The sequence below is a fragment of the Equus przewalskii genome, chromosome 10 (genome assembly GCF_037783145.1).
Source record: "Equus przewalskii isolate Varuska chromosome 10, EquPr2, whole genome shotgun sequence".
NCBI classification, from domain to species: domain Eukaryota; kingdom Metazoa; phylum Chordata; class Mammalia; order Perissodactyla; family Equidae; genus Equus; species Equus przewalskii.
In genome coordinates, this window is record NC_091840.1 from 33,232,971 (window position 1) to 33,255,162 (window position 22,192).

Consider the following 22,192-nt stretch of genomic DNA (forward strand, 5'->3'; position numbering starts at 1 on the left):
ATAGCCCAAATATCCAAATACTAATTAAATTATGGCAGTTAGCATAGATTACAACAGTCACTAGAAACATGCCGTGAATTATTTAATGATACAGAAAAAATGTTTATGATATATAACGGTAAGGGGAAAAAAAGCAAACTATATAACTGAATGAACAATATGAATTTTTTACTTTTTTCTGCCTTTCCCCAAAGGGGATGGATTACTTTTATAATTTAAAAAGAAAAAGTTTTAAAAAGATACATATTCTAATGGCAGTGTACTCTGATCAAGAGGGAAACTAATTCAGAATTGGGAAATCCGAATTTCTGCCCTGATGCTGCAACCAACCAGCTATTTATTTGAGCCTGAGATTCTGCCCCTATTGAAAGTTTTGCTGGTAGGTCTATGAAGGCTCTGGGAAGAAAAAAACAACTACGTAACTAGAAGAAATAGTATTATCTTTGCAAGCCTCAGATGAATCAATTTAGGAAGCAACTGACAAGAAAACAAATATAGGTTACTAAACATTTTAAGTTTATTTTTCAGTACTTACATTCATTTTCACTCCATTCCAGGAGCATTAAACTCTCCCAAAACCAAGGCAAGGTTACAAAACCTTTACAATACTTTCACATGAGGAATTAAGGAGAAAATTACTCATGAGTCTAATCATGACTCTGCAGGACCCGAAAGAACCCGTGAGATGCAGACGTTGGGGGATGGCCGGTACAAGCACTGGGTGAACTAGTTCCAACCGGAGTGCCCAGTAACATAGTTGCCCCCTACTGAGAAGCAAAAATTTCGTATTTTAGTATTTGAAAGGATCCAAATTTGACTATTAATATAATTAAGTCTAATAAGCAATCTTTCTTATGGCCCTAGCCTTAACGTAAATATCCCAATCATCTGAAATCACAGCTCACAAGAACCAGATACAAAAAGAATAGGTTTTTCTGGAAAACTACAGTCACACAGCATAGTAAGAGTATATCCTCATTCACTTTAGGAAAGGCAGAAGTCTGCAAAATATATCGATAGGCGGGAATGACTATCCATTCGGAAGATTTGAATCCGCGCATGAACTCGCAAAAACTGGTGGCGAGTCGCAGGGCACGTCCATCTGATGAATTTGCAGTTTTGCTCTGCACAGGCTGTAGTTGGCAAAAACCCTGTGGGGATGATGACCGGCGCCAAGACATCCAGAAAACGGCAGGATACGCACCACCTGACTGCGGGAACCGCCAGAGGACAAGGCACCTGGAGGGCTGCAAACGAGCACTGCGTCCCTCGCACGGGGGCAGCCCTCTCCACAGCGGGTGCCCTACTAGAGGAGGACTAGGGCAAGGTGCCCCGAATAAACAACGCTTAGCGGGGTGGCGGGGGAGACTAACCACCACCCTCCTCAAGTCCCCTCACCTCCACGCTCTGTTCATCCATTGCCTCCGGCTCTCGGCGGGGCCCTCGGCGACCCGCGGAGTCCGTAGACTGACCTAGGAGGCGCCGGCCCGAGGTCGCCAGGTCAAATCGCCGCGGAGAACAGCCCGGCGCCCAGGTCAGGGGGTTCCGACGACCGCACCACCTGCGCGCCCCATCGCTTCGGGTTCGGCGCCAGCTACCCCCCCTTCGCCATTTTTATCCGCGCGCCCGCCCTAGGGCGCTGTGGGAGGGCGAGCTGTGGCCGCAGCTCCTTCCTCCCGGCTCAGCCACCCGCCAGCGACCGCGAGGGAGTCTCGGGCCACGTGACGCGGGCGCGCGCGTATCGAACCGCGGCTAGAGCCCGGCAGTGTTGGTCTCCAGCGAAGAAGGCGCTGCAGGGAATTCGCAAACACCAACGGTAACCAGGGCAGCCGGAGGCGCGGCGGCGGGGGAAGGCGCGGCGCGCATGCGTGCCGGACGCTGCGTTCGGGGCGCGCCGCGGAGAGAGGCGGGTCCCTAGTTCCCGCGTTGCGGGGGCGCACACGAGATTTGGCGGCTCGCTGTCTCAGGGTTGCATGCCTTCGGCCTCGGGCTAGCGCAGGCGACGGGGAGCGTGGCTCTTCGCTGCGTCCCCCACGCTTCAGGGGATGGGCGGTGCTTCAGCTCTCTCAAACTTTCGCGCGCTGAAGACTGGAGCTACCTGGAGTGCTTATGGAAAACGCTGACTCCGGAGCCACACCCCTAGGTATTCGGACTCTGAGGTTCTAGGGTGGGGCCCCATGAAATCCACATTTTCAACAAGCACTGTGCTGTGGCCCGCACTTTGAGAAACCGTGGTGCAAAGGATTCTTGGCTCGTGGTTCTTTCTCTGGGAGGAAGCCCAGATTCTCCGGTTTTTAAGACTTCCGCCCCACCAACCCAAGCAAAGTTCAAGACTGAAGCCTAGACCGGTGCAGTTTCTCATTTTGGAGGTGGGAGGAAGAGACCACAGACTGTGTAGACGTCAGACCGATACCCCACCCTGCATTTCTTGCGCTGGAAGTGAGCTGTTGCCGTGGAACTACGGAAAGTGCAAAAGGGTATCGGCTGTATTCAGCTTTCCTATATTGGCGTCTGCTATCTACAATTTTATGGCATAAGAGATGTTTAAAGATTGCAGGAATTGAAGCTGTGAGACAAAGAACTTACATCAAATTCTTAATTTGAACTTAATTTTTCTTTTCTGGTTTGTTGCACACTACTACACTTAACCCGACCTAGAGTGCACAGGCAGAGAATCAACAAGAATCTAGAAATTAGTTCTTGAAGATCAGGCATTTGTACTTTCTTAGAAGTAGTGGGTAACAATTTTTTTTAAACTGTGAGCCATGGACAAAGATATATATTAGGAATATTAATCTGTGACTGAAAAATTCTTTCACGAAGAATTATCCATGGTCTTGGAACTACAATGAAGTGATGGTAGGACAACACCGTTTGTACTAAGATGCCCTTAATTGTACACTTTAATAATGTTAAATGGTTAATTTTTATGTTATGTGAATTTTACCTCAATTTAAAAAGTTATTTATGGAACACAGTACTGTACTTGGGATTCAAAGAGTAGTGAGAAGTGGTCTCTGCAACCCAGTTTAGTAGAAAACAAGACAAATTAAAATATATGATAAATATTAAAATAGGTTCCTGTACAGCTAGATATATTTGCCCAAGAACCCAAAAATATTTAAGGATTTATTGCAATATTTCACAATAGTGAAAAATTAGAAAACCTGTATAACTAATGAGGGGTCATTGGTTGCAAGCACAAAGTCAGATTCTGGCTAACAAGCAAAAAAGAATTTGGTAGGATGCTAAACTACACTGTGGAGTTGGGAAGCCTGTAATCTGCTCCATCAGAATTCCTTAACGGCTGACTTTACTGCCCTCCTCCCTTCCCCCCACGCCCCAAAAAACACATCTCCTAACTTGTCTATTAGGACAAAGCCTATCAATAAGATACTGGTAAAAATAATGGAACACCCATATATTGGATTTCAGCTGTTCAAAAGAATGGCAGATGTGTGACATGAAGACATCCAAAATATATTTAAAATGAAAAAGACTAAGTGCAGCTGCAGTACAATGTATGGTATCAGCCGATTTTTGTTAAAAAAAAAAAAAATCTTGTATACATGTAGAAACATCTGAAGACATTGTTTGCAGATTACTTCTGGAGAAATTAGGCACACGTATTTTTTAATTTCTTAAAGTTGCATTAAAATACAACTTAAAACTAATTTTTATTACTTACAGCTAAGAATATAAGATCTCTATAGTCATATAAGAGAAAACAATTATCCAGATGAGAAATAAAAGCTCTAAATTAGAGTAGTAAGAGTAAAGATAAAGTGGAGGTTGGAAACTATGAAAATTTCAGAGAGAGAATTACAGATTTTATCAACCAAGAAGATAAAGAAAGGGATGCAAATGTTTTAATTCCAGCTAACACAATAGTGGCCATTAACAAAATAAAATCAGTAAGTATTCTGGACGTGTTCAATTTTGAATGGTCAGGTAAATATTTTTATTGGCAATATGGACCTAGATCTAGTGCAAGAGTTATATTTGGGAATTACCCACAAAGAGGCAATAAGTGAAGTTTGAGAAACAAATGGATATATAAAGAAGTGCATAGAGAACAGTTTTAAGGGGGACAAGGGAAAGAACCAACATTTAGAAGATGACTGAGAAGGAAGGTAAAACAGTACAATCTAGTTTTTTTCCCTATTGAAAGCAAAACCACTTTAACACTATGAACATTTTATGACCTCATGATACTACCATTTTTCAATCCCACCAATCAATATCATATCCCAAAGCCATCCCACAACAGGGACTTCCTTACTATTAATTGCCTAACTACTAAAGAAAATATGTTACTAAGGTATGACTTATTTTTCTGTAATTTAAAAAAGGGGAGCTTTCTGTTCTGTTCTAGTTCCCAATTAGACAGGACAATTTTAATTGAAGCTACTCTCCCAAACCCGTTTGTCAGCTGTTATAAATTTGTTAATGGACAAATAACACACTCATGACAAAAATTTCCTTAATTATATAAAAGTATAATTCTATAACTTGCAGAACTAAAATTTGATGCATTTTTCCTAGTCTTTTCAATGCTTCATATTTTATTACATATATGGAAATATTATTTATTGAAGGATTACTAAATATCAAACCCAGACACTTTACCATCTCATTGTGCTTCCAACGAGAAGTTAAATAATTTGCTCAAGGTCACACAGCTAGAATTTAAAACCGCCTATTTACATCTCAGGTATGACTCCAAAGCCCAACCTTAACTACAAAATTGCATTATCTGCTTCTCTTCTCCCCCATTTAGCATAGCTTCAGCATTTCCCAAAACATTAACAATAATAATTTATTGGCAGCTTAACCTCTTATTGTATAGATAGACCATGATTTCCTTTCCTATTTACATAGCATTAGCTGAATGTGTATGTGTGTTGCTGTTATAAATAACTCTGATTAACATCTTTGTATCAAGATCTGTCCATACTTTGAATAATTACCTTATTGCGAGTTATTCAAAATAAATAGGGAAATTCACACACACACACAAACTGGCAACCAATGCTCCTCTGATTTCAGTTTCTTACCTTTCATATTGAATGAACAACTATAGTAATATAGGCTGAAAGAGAACAAAGGTAGTATTGAAATACAACAGGGACCATCTAAAACAGCATTTGAAAGTAGAGCTCATGCTGGTCAACATTAGCAGGCAGAAGGAATAAGAACAAAATAAATGTGAGGCTGTCTTGGAAAAGCCAGCTTATTACTAAAGTTAGGTTTTTGGGGGTTTTATTTTTTGGTGAGGAAGATTGGCCCTGAGCCAATATCTGTGCCAATCTTCCTCTATTTTGTATGAGGGACACCACCACAGCATGGCTTGAGGAACGGTGTGTAGGTCTGCGCCTGAGATCCAGGCCAGGGAATCCTAGGCTGCCAAAGCAGAGCACGCAAACTTAATACAACACTGGGCCAGCCCTTAAAGTTAGATTTTATAGGAGACTATAGGTCACATATTAGTCTCACCAATAATGTGAGTCCATTTGCAAGGAAAATTTTCACAAATAAAATTATATACATATATAATGTATAATATAATACAAGTATTTTTTCTATAATTTCCAAAGCATGCTCATTCACATCTGACTGACTGATAGTACACAAACATTCTTTTACAGTAGGCCAGGACATCTATGTTATCCTAATTATACAAAAACAAAGGCAAAATAGTATTGAGACTTCCTTGCATTGTAAGACTGAGAATATGTGCATATATTTTTTAAATCCCTTTATTCCCATTCCATCCATTTGTCTAATTATTAATATAATACCTACCCTCTTCTTATACTTCCCTCTCTTGTGAGAGGCACACTATCCAGTCACCCAGGCCAAATCCCCTCCTCCTTCACCAACCCCCCACCTCTGGTTATCAAGTGCTAACAAGACATCTTCCTCAGTCTCTCTGGAATTAATCTTTTCTCCATTAGAGTTCCCTTCTGCAAGTCCATTGCTTCATAAATCTGATATGTGAGATTTTAATTGCTCGGCTGCAGTTTTCTCTTCTTCAGTCAGTGGTGATAGCTAGAAAACAAATGACAAAATCTTTATTTCAAAAACCTTTAAAGATTGTTAAATTAATTTAGTTAACTTCTGCTTTGTCACACAATAAATGTTTCCATAAGCTCATACTATGTATGTATGTGATCACAAATTTAGGAAGGTAGGGAAAAAATAGATATTTGTTTATCTATATACAAGGTACTTTGATGTTTGAGCTTCCAAAGAACTTGCAATTAAGTTGAAATAAGACCAAGAAATCAAATAATTTAAGGAATGGAATTTAACAGAATCAAAGAAGTCGCATTTGAATGCTGTATTCTAAAAGTATTTTGAAAAACAAATGTGAACAAAAATAGTCTGTAAGTTTCCTAAGAAGTAGAGAGACTTAGGCTAAATTTTAAAGGATAATTAAGATGCTTTTGGCTGCAAGTTAACAGATTTCAAAATGAATAAATAAGAAAACATTATTATTATACAGTAAATACAAAAGAAGGGAAAACTTCAAGGCTGCTTTATTAAGCAGCTCAACAATGTAAGGACTTTTTCTTCCCATCTCACAACTCAATATCCTTGATGGTGTCTTTATCCTCAAGCTGAGAGGAAAATGGCTCTAGCTGTGCTAGGCATCACATCTACACACAATGTTTAGAAGAAGAAAAGAAATTTTCTCTTTCCAGGGATCTCTCAGCAGTGAGGAAACTCTTCCTAATTCCCTACTTCCAGACTTTGCCTCCTCACATGTCATTTGGGTTATAAACCCATTCCTGAACCAACGTTAGTCAAAGTAAAATATTCCCCTTGCCGGTGGAGGGTGGGCACAAGAGTTAAAGGGGCATACTTATATGGTGTATGACAAACAATAATGTACAACTGAAATCTCACTGTTATAAGCTATTATGACCACAATAATAATTAAAAAAATATCCCCCTTGCCAATCAGGTACATCTCTGAAGCTGAGGATAGTGCCAACTTTACCTCAGGCATGAGGCCATGAGGGATGGCACACATCTCAAAGTCAGTACTCTGTTAGGCAGGAAAGGAGAACAGATGCTGAGAAAATAACCAACTAAGAGTATCCACCAAAAGCAGGTAGGAGCAAAAGCAAAGGGAAGAAGAGAAGCTGAAGGGAAGCTGTAAGGGACGTTCACAGAACAACAAGAAGCAGCCTGGCTGAAACAAAGGGTTATATGGGGAGTAACAGGAAGTACAAACTGAAGAATCACTCAAATAGTTACAAATCTGCCTAACTATATAGGTCATCTCTAGAGAGACTGCCAAATCTAGAACACCCCATACCTACAGAATCAGAATCTCTGGGGCAGCACTGTCCAATAGAACTTTCTGTGATGCTGGAAATACTCTATATCTGCACTGTCCAATCAGTACATGAAGAACTGAATTTTTTATTTTATTTAATTACTTTAAATTTTAACAAATTTTAATTTACATAGCCACATGTGGCTATTATACAGCCCAGCTGCTTTGGCTGACCAAGCCAACATGTACCCAAAATGTTCACATAGATAAAATGAAAATTATATGCCTTATTGCAACCCAAATAGTTACAGAATTCCCCTCTTCTATCTCAAAAACAGGAAATGATATTACTCTGGCAAGACTTTGTACTCCATGAATCCATGTCACTCTTTGTGATCACTGTTCAAGAGATTTCAAACCATCTGTTTAATAAACCTTCAAGGAATTTTTCCAGGAATTTACCAGCCTAAAATCTTTAATACAAACGTTTTGGAGCATCAATAGAATGTCGCATTCTATTTTTAATGCCTTTTTAATTTTCTATTTATTGCTAGATTTTTGTTTTGGGGGTTTGTTTCACTATTTTTTATTTTGGTACAAATTCAGTCCTCTTTTTTTGTCTTTTAGTGGTCACCTTTATAATTAAGTATATTTAAAACCTCAATGTCTTAGTATCAACTAAAAAGATGAGGAAACTAATATGTATTCCCTTCCTTCCATGTCCTTTTCTGTTTTCATCTCCCTTTTTATTTTTTTATATTATCAATTCAAGTGTTCTTTTTAAATATTATCAATTCAAATATATTTTCTACCCTTCCAAATAAACAACTACCCACCTTGATAAAGATTATAGCAAGATAATACCTGAACAGTTTTACTTTCTTTTTTGTTGTTGTTTTGTGAGGAAGATTGGCCCTGAGCTAACATCTGTTGCCAATCTTCCTCTTTTTGCTTGAGGAAGATTGGCCCTCAGCTAACATCTGTGCTGATCTTCCTCTACTTTATATATGGGATGCTGCCTCAGAATGGCTTGACAAGTGATGTGTAGGTCCGGGCCCAAGAACCAAACCCACAAACCCCGGGCTGCTGAAGCAGAGTACACGAACTTAATCACTACGCCACTGGGCTGCTCCCAAACAGGGATTTTTTTAATTTTTAAATTTTTTTGGTGAGGAAGATTATCCCTGACCTAACATCTGTGCCAGTCTTCCTCTATTTCGTATGTGGGACACTGCCACAGCATGGCTTGATGAGCAGTGTGTAGGTCCACATCCAAGATCTGAACCTGGGAACCCTCAGCTGCCAAAGCAGAGCTCACGAATTTAACCAATACGCACTGGGCCACAGTTTTACTTTCTGTTTGCTTTCTGTTGTCTATAAAGAAAGCACCCTTTGCCCTAAGTAGACGTATCCCTTTCTTGTTTTTTATGTTCCTAAAATAACTTTAAAGACGCTTTTGGTTATTTTAGAAAATTTCAGAAGCCTCAGCTCAATCTAGCTTTTAGCTTTCGTGATTATTCTCACAGGTCTATCCCTATGATTGATATACCTATCTTTTTATACTTAAAATTCCTTTACAAGGTCTACCTTGCATGTCCTTTAAATTCTGGGCTCATAGAACTGTTTTTGGTTATATAACTCTCTACAGATACCATCCCCTTTGCTTCCACATTTCAATCAAAAATTTTCTCTGAACTTTCTACTATCTCTTTTTTTCTTTTTTGAAAGGTTGGCACCTGAGCTAACAACTGTTGCCAATCTTTTTTTTTTCTCTCCAAATCCCCCCAGCACATAGCTGCACATTTTAGCTGTGGGTCCTTATAGTTGTGGCACATGGGACGCCACCTCAGCATGGCCTGATGAGTGGTGCCATGTCCGCGCCCAGGATTTGAACCCTCAAAACCCTGGGCCGCTGAATCAGAGCACTCGAACTTAACCACTTGACCATGGGGCTGGCCCCCTACTATCTCATTTTTAAACTAGTATGTACGATGAGCCAGCCCAGTGGCACAGGGGTTAAGTTCACACGTTCCGCTTCTCTGAGGCCCAGGGTTCACTGGTTCAGATCCCGGGTGTGGAGATGGCACCGCGTGGCAAAAGCCATGCCGTGAGGTAGGCATCCCATGTATAAAGTAGAGGACGATGGGCATGGATGTTAGCTCAGGGCCAGTCTTCCTCAGCAAAAAGAGGAGGATTGGCAGTAGTTAGCTCAGGGCTAATCTTCCTCAAAAAAATAAATAAATAAAAATAATAATAAAAAATAAAAATAATTTAAAAAAATAAAAATAAGCAATAAAATAAACTAGTATGTATGAGACCCACTATATCCAGCATTTCGCAAGTTGGCTATCATTGATTCTAAAAGATGATCTCCTTTTTCAAGGTTTATAATCTACCTTTCAGTCATTTATCTTTGTTATTATCCGATCCAAAGTGAAAACTTCCTGAGCTTTCTACCTTTGATATAATTATTGCTCATTTCAGATATTTCTTCTTTTAACTGAAGACCTTTACAGATGTTCAAATGACTGAAATCCTCTATCACTATCATAACTATTTTTCTGTACCACTTTGTAATCTCAGTCAGAAATATACCATCTATTTATTGTATCCAGCAGGGACAATTTTTAGTAAATATTCAAAATATCATTTTTCTGTTTGTTCACTCACCCAAATTTATTCTGTGCTTCAATAAATTTATGGATTTCTATACATAGATGTTGATACGTACATCCAGAAGTACACTTAATCTCTCTTCAAGATTTGTTTCCTAAGAAGAAGTTTAGGGGCCGCCCCAGTGGCGCAGCGATTAAGTTTGCACGTTCCGCTTCTCGGCGGCCCAGGGTTCACCGGTTCAGATCCCGGGTGCGAACATGGCACCGCTTGGCAAAAGCTATGCTGTGGTGGGCGTCCCACATATAAAGTAGAGGAAGATGGGCATGATGTTAGCTCAGGGCCAGGCTTCCTCAGCAAAAAGAAGAGGACTGGCAGTAGTTAGCTCAGAGCTAATCTTCCTCAAAAAACAAACAAGAACAACAAAAAGAACAAGTTTATGTGCTTCTATTGTCAGGCTCTGATCACATACAATGAAGAATAGGTGATTTGAGTTATATTTATAAAAGGTTATCATATACATACTTTTTTTGCATTTTATTTATTATCATGTGACACCACTCTTACTGTTTTAAATTCCTCCTCTTTATTCCCTCTGTGCCCTTTTTAATTGTTCTTCCCTCCTCCACTATTCATCTCCCTGTGACATAACAGATACATCTAAGGTATCATTTTATAATTTTAACCAGGTATTGTTCTCTTTTCTTCCATAGGCAATATAAAAAATTCTTGATGAAATTGACCTGGGTAGTCAAGCTTTGAGATTTACTCTAGCTACAAGCCCATAATTCAACTATCTTAAGCCATAATTTAGTTCAGAGTTGGCAAATAAATACCACGTATGCTGCCACTAGCAGCATGCCCATAGCAGATAGCTTTTCTGTCGTGCCCAGACACAGCTCTAAGCAGCTATTACCAGTTAATCAACTGGAGTTGGCACCAGAGATAAAAACCTATTGACCATCTTTTGTCTAGATAATTAAGTTCTACTCTATGATTCCATCTACGCATAGGCTGTCTTTTCTTTCAGAAGCCCCCAACTTTGCCTTAACAGTAAACGAAAATGCTACCAAATCCTTCAGTTGGCTGTTCAAGATTTTAGTGCCTAAGTCAGCAGCTCATATTCTTTATTCTACTGCAACATATAAGAGTTTTACACATCAGTGATACAGGCTCACAATGACAAGGACTCTTACACTAAATGAGAAGTGGATGGGCACTAGAAGGAGAGAATGAAGGTCAGACTTACCCAAGCCCACCAACCCAATTGAATGAAAGGAGAATTAAGAAAAAAGTCACTGGTATAGATGCTTTCCAGATTCCTCACTCTCACTAGTAAGTTTTCTCTTCTGCCATGGCTACATAATCCAAGACAGCACACCTCTTCATTAATGATGTCAAGTCGACAAGCTCATTTTAAAATAAAAGGAGATAAGAGCTATAATATTTCAGGAAATCAAGAAAATCTCATTTCTATCAACAGTTCAAACTGCTGAATTTCAAAGTGAAATTTACTGGGGATTTATCTTTGAAAGTGACACGGAATTAAAACTCTACAAATCCAACTTATCAATTGACTGCATTACCTCCAGGTCTGTTTGCTTTTGTAGTTCCTGTATCATGGCCATAGTCTTATTGAAAGTAGCACAAATTCGGCTCTTAGTCTCCTTCTGCTCAATAGCAACTGGTTTAAAGCGTGCCTGCAAAGTTTGGTATCGAGACTTTATTGCCGACAATTCCTTTAAGAGTGTAACTGGATTTTTCTAGAACAGGAAAAAAATTAATATATATTAAATTGAGAAAAGGAAAATTAAGATTCTTTTAAGAATTAAAATATATACAACACATTCTACCATCCATTTAATCAAACACCGAGTTTTTAATTATGCAACTGTGTGAAAGACGATGGGAGGAGGGGAAGAAAAAGAGAAGTATAAGACCTAGATCCTATTCTCAAGGAATTTAAAGCCTAGGTACAGAAATAGCCCACAAAAAAAAAGCAATATTAAACAGCAAATAAGGTCACTTTAGATACATAACATTTGATGCACAGTTCAAAATAATTAATTACACAGTATTCTTAAAATACAATTCTAAATGCTATTCAGAAGATGATTAAAGGAAGTATTTTGATTTGTTCTTAAAGAATAAGACAACTTGAAACCACTTATCATAAAATTCTTAAACACACTGTCATGGGGCTAAAGTATGTATAAATGCCAACTCACTGACCTAACCATACAAAATTCATCCCAACTCAAGCAACTATATTTATAAATTACATTGGCTTTTCAAATTCATTTTGGAATATAAATAACCACTATTCCATAAAAGACATTTCAACTGGGTCCTTTCTGCCACTTGGTAATTCTTTTCATTCCCTGACGGTTCCTTAGCAAACCCTCCAGTACTAGCTATTCCAAACTTTCTCCACTCCCTCCACTTCCCATCCATTCCTTCTTGGCACAAGACCTCACCAACTGCTTTACTGAGAAGACAGAACCCATCTAGTAGAAAGTCCATTTTCCTGGCTTTTCATCCCAAATGAAAACATTTATGGACATTCTCATCCTTACTCAGCCCCTAACACTACCACTATTAATGTTGTTTCCTCCCCCTATGGACCTACCTCATGGCTATGGGCAGGGGCTCAGTTCGTGGCCCTCTACTCCCCTCTTCCTTGGAGATTTTTCTCTAAGCTTTTGATGATGGAAATGGTAAATAAAGATGATTCTAACAGGAAGCAATAAGAACAGAAAATCTAACTTAAAGTCTTAAAATAATTCTGCAAGGAGTGATCAAGACCTATGGCATGAGCAGTAGAAGCAGGGAGGGACAGAAGAGAGACATCGTGAAAAAGTTAGGAGAACTTAGTTGGTATGTTTGATATGGGTAAAGAAATAATAGATGATACCAAATGTGCAGTCCGGTAAATAAAGGAATAGTACATATTTAAGATGCCTTTTGGGGTATCTACTCGTTTACACTGCAATGACATTGAGAACTGTCCCTTTACCTTCAGGGGTAAATTTCCCATCATGTTTCTAGATGCTGTAGATTATATTGGATAAAAAATCTCTATAGGAAAACTAGAAAATATAGTAAAAAAAAAAAAATCTTAAAAAGTAGGGGGGAAAAACACCAAAATGAAAATTGGAAAGAAAAGATAAGAAAAATAGAGGATAGATCCAGGAAGTCCAATATCTCAGTAATAGGAGAGGCCATGAAAGAGAACTTCTTTTCTTATTAATATAATATGTAAGAAAAGTTATATAAGACTTTAGATTCATGTGTTTTCAGATTTAAAGGGCCCCACAAAGTGACACCACAATTAATGAAAAGACTTATACAATAACTATAAAATTCACAGTATAGATAAAGTATTCTGAAAGTTCCAAGAGAGATGGATGGGCGCAGAAGGCAGAGAGGTTAGAATAGGGTGGAAGACACACACAAAGGGTCAGGAATTAGAATGGCATCTATTTCTCAACAGGAACACTAGACGCTAGAAAACTACCATGCAGTGATGTTAAAATTAAGAGAAAATAATCTCCAATCTAGAATTCCATACTCAACCAAACCAGTCATCAACTAAAGGATTAAATAAGGGTTAAATAAAGACATTTCAATTTCAAACATCTGACATCTCAAAAAGTTAACCTTTTGTGTACTCTTCCTCAGGAAGCTTCTGAGGGATATGCTTCACTCAATTAAGGACATAAACCAAGAAAGACTGAAACCTGTGATCCAAACTAGAAGTAAAACAAAGGGAACTACCAAAATAATGGTAAAGAAATCCCAGAAACAGCCGTACAGGAGGCCTGTAGAGCAGGAGGTAAGACTGGAGCAGGAAAATACACAGCACCAGAAGGGATGTGGAAGAAAATTTAATTTACGGATCATGTGATGTCTGACAATGTTGACAAGAGTTTTACAGGTCTGTTAGAAAAATCTGAGAATGAATTAATGATAACTGCACAGAAAAACTCAGTAAATTGAAGGAAAAAAAGAAAACAATTATTAGCTCCAGAAAAACAAGTTGTCTAAGAAAGGAAAAACAAACATAGTATACTACGTGATTTAGATAAAAGTAATACTTGCAGAGTTATACTGGCTATGGTCTGACTGTATCCCTCCAAAATTCATTTGCTGAAACTTAATCCCCAAGGTGATGGAATTAGGAGGCGGGACCTTTGGGAGGTGATTATATCACGAGTACAGAACCATCATGAATGGAATTAGCGCTCGGATATAGAGGCCCCAGAGAGATTTTCCCCTTCTGCCATGTGAGAACACGACCAAAAGTCTGCAACCCAGAAGACCCTAACCTGACCATGCTGGCACCTTGATCTTGGACTTCCAGCCTCCAGAACTGTGAAAATAACTTTCTGTTGTTTATAAAGTCCCTAGTTTGTGGTATTTTGTTACAGCAGCCCAAACAGACTAAGACATAATAATATAAACAAACACTGAATATGGATATATCCAGAAATTGTGAAGATGGGGATAAATATGGGAGTAAGGTATTTAATCTATCTTCTATAATAGGAAGTTATTATTAATATTAACAGCTAAAATATAGCATATACTCTGGACCAAACAGTTCTAAACACATTATATATATAACTAATTTTATTCTCTCTCAACCTACAAAGTAGGGTGTAATATCCATTTTACAAACGAGGAAACTAAGTACAGAGAGGTTAACTGACTTGCCTGAGATCACCATACAATGCTTGGATTTGAACTAGAACAGTCTATATCCAGGAATTCAATAGATATTTCAGATGGGGGAAAAAATAGCAATACAAGCATACTATTTAGAAATACAGAGGTAATTAAGAGAAGATGCTGAAATAAAGTGGAGGCCTTCTTGGGGGTGGGAGAGCGTGAAACAAGGAATTATTATTTGTAATATAAGCTTTATACTTCTGTGACTTTTCAAATCATATATAAAAATTAATTTGACAATAAAATTTTAAAGTTGGGAGGACAATTGGTCTGAGGGAAGAAGATTATGAGGTGACAGTGAATCATGCAGGTATAAATGATCTTTAGGTAACTAGAATGGAGTTAGGTAGCGAATTGCTCTGAGACTTGTACATATAAATCAAAAGGATGATGAATTCCCCAAATACAAATTCATAGAAAAAAATGTGGCAAGAACTAATCCTTGATAATCTCCTAAACCAAGAAAAGGAAGAATTGGTGAATCAAACATAAGGAATAAACAGCCAGAGAGCTAAGAGTTAGGATAGGGTAGTTAGGCAATTACCCATGCTACATGTTTTTGTGACATTAACTGGATCTAATAAAATTGATATGGCAACAACTAATTCAGGCTAACACGATTTTAGGACTTTGCACCACACCACAGAGGAAAAAACTGTTGTGTACACAGCCTGTTTTGTTTGAGTGAATGACTTCTTGGGAGCCACTGCATTCTTTTATTGGTGTTTGTAAACTGTGCTGCACCTTAATTTGTTCCTATAACACTTCAGTTTATTTTACGGTTTTATTATAAGTGGGTGATATGATAGGTCATAAGAATATACAAGAAGTGCTCTGCTACCAATAGTGCTAGTGACGAGGAAAAAGAAAACCAATACATGAGCAAAAAGCTCAATTCAATTATGTCTTTTGAAAGAAACAAAAGGAAATGTGCCATTAGTTGTGTTACTAAATTTAAAAGAATCCAAAGGGGGGGCCGGCCCAGAAGTGCAGCAGTTAAGTTCCCACGTTCCGCTTCTTCGTGGCCCAGGGTTCACCGGTTCGGATCCCAGCTGCGGACATGACACCGCTTGGCAAAAAGCCATGCTGTGGTAGGCGTCCCATGTATAAAGTAGAGGTAGATGGGCACAGATGTTAGCTCAGAGCCGGTCTTCCTCAGCAAAAAGAGGAGTATTGGCAGGAGTTAGCTCAGGGCTAATCTTCCTCAAAAAAAAAAAAAAAAAAGAATCTACAGGGAAAATGCTCGTAAAATAAAACAAAACTATCTTTCTGAAACAAATATAGGTGAAAAATATGGTAATACAAGCTTGTAGTTTATCATATCTTTATCTCTAAATAGATTCTATTAAAAAATGTTGATTTTTATGTAGAATTACTGACAGTCTCCAAATCACAATATACTAGAATGAGGATAATGCAACTAAACAAAATTACACGTATGTGGATGTGAGTATACACACACACACACATCACAGTGGTTGGCAAATAGTAATGTTCAATCAATGTTTACTACCACTAACACCATGTAAAGGTATTAGAGATTAGTGCAACTGGTTGTTTACTGTCCTGTTCCTTGATACATATATAATCATTAGGACTAATGTCAGTGAAATCCATAAAGATTAAGTTCGTGATTTTCTTCCCAAATATCATACAAAAAAGTAGAATTATTGGATAAATATTACAGGTGTGGACAGATTTGGGGGACCCCTCTCCCTGGTATAACAGGCAAATCTAGCAAGCAAACTGCATAGGCTTTAAATCAGTACAATAAAAAATCCATGCTGTCCTGTGAAGCAGCTGTGCCCGCCACCATCAGCCTGTGTCAAAATGACCCTGCAACTCCACACCTCATGACTGAAGGTGCCAGCTGGAGACATCAGCTACAGGAAAAGATGAAAGGTACCTAGCTCCTACCCCACAGCTGCATTTCTTAGAGATTGAGGGAATAATTAACAACCTGGTTCTTGCCTCCCTCCACACACAGATAACATCAGCATCTGAACTTGTTTGATGTGTAACCAAGGAATTCTTACGTTACCTTTAATGTGTAATCTAAAGAAAAGACCAGATGTACCCTATCCCTTTTGTGACATATATGAAATCCAGCTGTAAATTTTTCTTTCCTCTTCCCTGCATGTACACTATTTTGTGAAAGAGATATAAGTTGCGCTTAAACGCACACACCTCAGAGCAGTTCCATCAGAGCACTCTGCTGAACTGTTTCCCAGGGCTCGAACTCCTCATGCTGACTACTGAACAAATTCCTTCACTAATATCACCTAGACTCTTTCTTTCAGTCCACACAGGTATTTAAAAAGCTAGTTCCTCAAAAGTTGACACAGAATTCTATGATCCGGCAGTTCCACTTCTGGGTATATAAACAAAAGAACTGAAAGCAACAACTCAAACAGAGATGTCTCTCTTACCCAACCACTACCCTAGAGGTATCTATCTTCTCTCAGTTTCTGAGGTTTCCAGAGTGGTTTGTACCTCTGGACTCAATAATTCTTGTTTAATGGTTAAAAATAAAGTAGCCACAAATTTCCTTGACTAGGGGTACAGTCTCTCTAGTTTGCTGTGACCAAGCTTCCACCACAAAAAGATGTTAAGATTCTATAAATTCAGTACTTAATAATGTAATTGTTATAATCTACTGTTAGAAATACTATCAGAAAAATCTTTTAAAAAATATTCTGTTAAAAAGACGTTTATTTTGCAGATTACCTCGCCTGCTGAATCAGGATGATTAGTCTTGATTTCATATTCCAGCCTGTATTGAATGTAATCCAGATCAGAGTCAGCTTTCTGGAACTAAAGCATGAATCATTATTTTGTGAACCAAAAGACATATTAATAAACATAATACTGTAACTATTCTTTCTTTCTCTTTATATTTTTTATAATTTTAATAATAAGATATACACTCATTTTTAAAATATGGAAATTTAAGAGTATATAAAACCTCCATCCATTTGAGGGCCAGCCCCATGGTTGAGTGGTTAAGTTTGCATGCTCCACTTTGGCAGCCTGGGGTTCACCAGTTCGGATCCTGGGCGCAGACCTGTAGACTACTCATCAAGCCATGCTATGGTGGCGGCTCACACAGAAGAACTAGAATTACCTACAACTAGGATATACAACTATGTACTGGGGCTTTGGGGAGGAAAAAAAATAGGAAAATTGGCAAAAGATATTAGCTCAGGGCCAATCTTCCTCACCAGAAAAAGAAAAAACCTCCATCAACTATAATACCCATGCTCTATTAAAAATTTTAAAACTAGTTAACATTTTGAAAGTTGTTTCTCTATTCATCTCTCTTAAATTTTGAGCCAAAATTAAGATACTAAGTAGCCACTGTCATATATTAATACAAGAATTAACAATGGCTTCAAGAATTCCCGTAGGATCACTGACACTCTCATCAGGCAGTGTTTTTCTACCTCTGGTAGGAAATGTGATTTCAAGTTAAAACACAGAACAAATTTATTTTCAGGGATACTCACACTGTTACCATTATCTACAACCCCATTAACCAAAGAAATACAGATTAAAAGTAGAATGACCATATGATCCAGCAATTCCACTTCTGGGTATATACCCAAAAGAATCAAAAGGAGGGACTCAAAGAGGTATTTGTACACCTATGTTTATAGGAGCATTATTCATAATAGCCAAAAGGTGGAAGCAACCCAAGTGTTCATTGACAGATGAATAGATAGACAAAATGAGGTATATACATACAAAGGAATATTATTCGGCCTTAAAAAGAAAGGAAATTCTGAAACATGCTACATCATGGATTAACACTGAGAACATTATGCTAAGTGTAATAACCCAGTCACAAAAGGACAAATATTATATGAGTTCACTTATATGAGGTACATAGAATAATCATGGTCATATAGACAGAAAGTAGAATGGTGGTTGCTAGGCATTGTGGGGAAGGGAGAATAGGGAGTTATGTTTAATGGGTGCAGTTTCCATTTGGAAAGATGAAAAAGTTCTAGAGACAGACGGTGGTGATGGTTGTACAACAATGTGCATGTGATTAATACCATTAAACTGTACACGTAAAATGGCTAAAATGGTAAATTTGATATGTGTTTTTTACCACAACTAAAAATTTTTAAAGGAAAAACAAACAAAGACAGAAAAAACCGCTCAAGAGTAGAATGTTATCCTCTAGGAAGAACTGAACAGCACATTTTGTGATAATACATAAGTATTTACTCATTAGTGAAGTCAGTGGGCTAAGGAATAAGCAGGGGATGAAAAAGGATGCCAATGCAATGCTGAGAAGTAGACAAACAATCAAGATTCTGTGATCTGAACCCTTCGTTTTATAAATGAAGAAACAGTCTAAGTGACTTGCCTCTGGTTCTATTTTCATTTCTGTTTTTTAATGTAGTTAGAGCAAAGTTATTCATGATATTAAAGCCAATAAGATTTACAAAGATGGGGAGAAAATGTAAAGATTCTACCTAGAATTAAATTTAAAGGTTTTTTTTTTTAAGTTTTAAATCTAATATCACTGAAGTTAGTCCATTAAAAATCCTCTCTGAATACAACCTGGTAATATGGTACAGAAAAAAGAAAATAAAAGGATTGAGAGACATGATAGAAGTTCCAGCCCTGGTACCACTAACCAGCTATGTGGCCTTAGGGAAGTCCTCCATCTAGCTGAGTCCCTCCCATTACATAAAAGTTGGAAATCTAAGGTTTCTTTCAACACTAAAAGTCTGTTATTTCATTATACTACAAATAAACCTAAGTTTAATTTATCAAAATGGTAAAATTTAGAAAAGTGTGCCCTTCTAATATATTAAAATTTGACATTTGTTTCAGATTTTAACGTTTATATTGAAAACTATTTGTTTTCTTACTAAACAAAGATGACTGTTGCTTCAGTTTCAGCTACATAGTTTCTGCAGCCTCCTCATTGTTCTTCCCAAACACCAAAACCCTATAAGCAATATTGCACTACTCAGAGCGATTTACACAGCAGAGACAATATCGATAGGGTTCTAGGATCTGGTGGTTAACAGGAAATATTTTAGTTACATGGTAGGAAATTTGCTGACCAATTATGATAGTCTCCAAAACTCATTAGTGTCTGATTAATGGAACAAACTGATACCAATAAACTTCACTCACAGCTCTCCTCAGTTATAAATTAGCCTCTTGGAAGCCTTGTAAACAGTGAGGTTGCTGTTTAACTTTAGCTACCTATCTTACTTTTAGGAGCATTCGAATATTTAAAATAAAACTAGTAAATTTTTTAAAACCCAAGACATTCATATTTCAGAAACCAGTTTCTTCTAAATCAGTAATAAAAATAAATGGGAAAAGTCTTATACCAATCCTAAGAGTGATAAATAAGATATGCAGTTTAGCTGGGGAAAGTCCATGGAAATCAACATTAAAGCCCCAAAGACAGCCAAGTTACATTGTAGCAATTGGACATCCTTGGAAGCAGACCGTAAAGAAGATACCATACAAATTGGAAAAGGAATAGTTCAGGAAATAACTTTGAGTTTTAGAGAGCATGCTGCATATTTCAAAACATATAGTATTCTTCTATATTAGTTTTTATTATGACCAGCTTAAAGCTCTAAGTAAATGGCACACCGTATTACATACACTCAACTATATGGCAGCAAGGAGAAGAGAATTTAATTGCAGTTCAACTTTAAAACACTTCCTCTTTACAAACCACCCAGAGTCTCACTGCCACAGTACTGCTCCCTTTCAAAAGGACCAGTGCTCTTAAAGCTCCAAACACATCCTCTTACGAGAGAGCTTGTCGCACAGCATCAAACCACAGGAAAATGAAGGGAAAAAAATATGGCGGTCTTGTCCATTGTGAGCGGAATCAGTGAAGAGGTATATTCCAGACTCAGTAGCTAGGCTTAGAAATAAAGATGTTTAGCATGGAAACATTGTTTTACAGGAGAATTAAGTACCTTAATATTCCCACACATAGGTCAGCTATATTATTAACCAAAGAATCTACTTAAAGCACCCTTTTCCTTACATTCCCCTCTCCAATGGGAATTTAGAAACACCTTTATCTACTCTCATTTTATTTTGTTCATGGCTCTGGCGCACCATTTCATGAATTATGTTATAATCATTTGTTTGCATGATAGTGTCACCACTTGATTTCATATTTCTTACTGGGAAAAGCCCTGTCTTTTCATTTTTGTATCCCTACTTTTTAAAAATACAGCCTAATGCTCAATAATAAGAGGGAACAGATGAAAGAACATTCATTCATTTGAAGGAACAAACAGCTTGGGAACCCAACCACGCTCTAAAGCCTGTTTTAAGAAAAAATACTTCAAGTTCCCAATACATTGAGGGCCACCTCTAATGTCAACACAATCACAATTGTTTTTTGTAATTTCTGCTAGAGAGTTGACTGTTATCCCCTCTCTTCTAGAGAAAAACGAATGCATGTCTATGCTTGTCTGAAACAGATAAGCAGTAATATGCACAAGTACCAGGTTACAGACATGTTATTTCAGGCAAATAGCAACATCACAGAACAAAGTAGAAGAAAGTAGGCAGGAACTTCAGGTTCATCAGTTCCTAATCTGCAGGCTTTTATAGAACAATTGTTAGGGTAGTACACACAAGCCCCTGCCCATTAAAGGCTGGTTTTATCAGGTGAAGTAGTCTACTGAACTTTTTTAAAGCTTTTGATATGCCAGGTTATTTATGTTAATTGTGCAATAGACACATAAAGCACTACAGGGACAAATTTTCATAATATATTGGATGAACCTGGTTTAGAAAAAATAAAGATACACCTACCAAAAAATCTAAAATGTACAAGTCTTAATAGTAATGGAATTGTAGAGGGTTATTTTTTAGTCTTGCATATCTGTCTTCTAATTAAATTACAATGAATATGTGTTATGTGTATAACTATTTAAAGCAATCTTTTAAAAAGTGTACCCGCATTCTGTACTAAGCCACTCTTCACTTAAAGATCATTAGGGTTTTCAAATGGAATGGAATGTAGAATTAATTCCAAGTCAGTATGATTCTTCACAACATTAACATTCTCTCCACTGAAGCTTCATATTTTAATGTACACCTCAGCCACACTGAATTTCACTGTCCCAAATATGCCAGGCTATTTTTTTTTTTTTTTTTTTTTTTAAAGATTTTATTTTTTCCTTTTTCTCCCCAAAGCCCCCCCGGTACATAGTTGTATATTCTTCGTTGTGGGTCCTTCTAGTTGTGGCATGTGGGACGCTGCCCCAGCGTGGCTTGATGAGCAGTGTCATGTCCGCGCCCAGGATTCGAACCAACGAAACACTGGGCCGCCTGCAGCGGAGCGCGCGAACTTAACCACTCGGCCACGGGGCCAGCCCCTGCCAGGCTATTTTTTAAAACCACCAATCTCTAATAGTGCCTGGCAAACAGCACACTCTCAAATATTATATTGTGTAATATATATAGAATAAGATTGTGTAATAGATTATAGTATTGTGCAGTATGTATGAATGTATACTCATGATAAACCATTTGCAGAGTATAAAGTTAGAA

The 22,192-nt window shown here is 37.8% G+C and overlaps 2 protein-coding genes and 1 long non-coding RNA gene across 55 annotated transcripts in view; 1 reads left to right on the forward strand and 2 right to left on the reverse strand.

The window, feature by feature from the left end:
- TRIM37 (tripartite motif containing 37) overlaps positions 1 to 2,001 on the reverse strand; it is a 143,750-nt gene extending 141,749 nt beyond the window's left edge. For all 50 annotated transcript variants that reach the window (XR_011523435.1, XR_011523433.1, XR_011523434.1 and 47 more), the window contains exon 1: positions 1,399 to 2,001. Coding sequence is in view for 21 of the 50 variants with exons in the window: in XM_070562330.1 (XP_070418431.1) it covers positions 1,399 to 1,419 (21 nt within the window). In the remaining 29 variants the exon portion in view is untranslated. The remainder of the gene's footprint in view (positions 1 to 1,398) is intronic.
- Positions 1,804 to 17,510, forward strand: LOC139074074 (uncharacterized). Its single transcript, XR_011523436.1, has 2 exons — positions 1,804 to 2,859; positions 13,583 to 17,510. It is a non-coding gene; the product is annotated as an uncharacterized lncRNA (long non-coding RNA).
- Positions 3,848 to 22,192, reverse strand: part of SKA2 (spindle and kinetochore associated complex subunit 2) — a 29,448-nt gene continuing 11,103 nt past the window's right edge. For 3 of the 4 annotated variants that reach the window (XM_070562334.1, XM_008536511.2, XM_008536509.2), the window contains 3 exons: positions 17,360 to 17,446; positions 11,488 to 11,664; positions 3,848 to 6,051 (listed from right to left, as the gene is read on the reverse strand). In XM_070562334.1, the coding sequence (XP_070418435.1) occupies positions 5,983 to 6,051; positions 11,488 to 11,664; positions 17,360 to 17,446 (333 nt within the window). In that variant the 3' untranslated portion in view covers positions 3,848 to 5,982. The remainder of the gene's footprint in view (positions 6,052 to 11,487; positions 11,665 to 17,359; positions 17,447 to 22,192) is intronic. The other variant, XM_008536512.2, reaches the window with a different exon arrangement.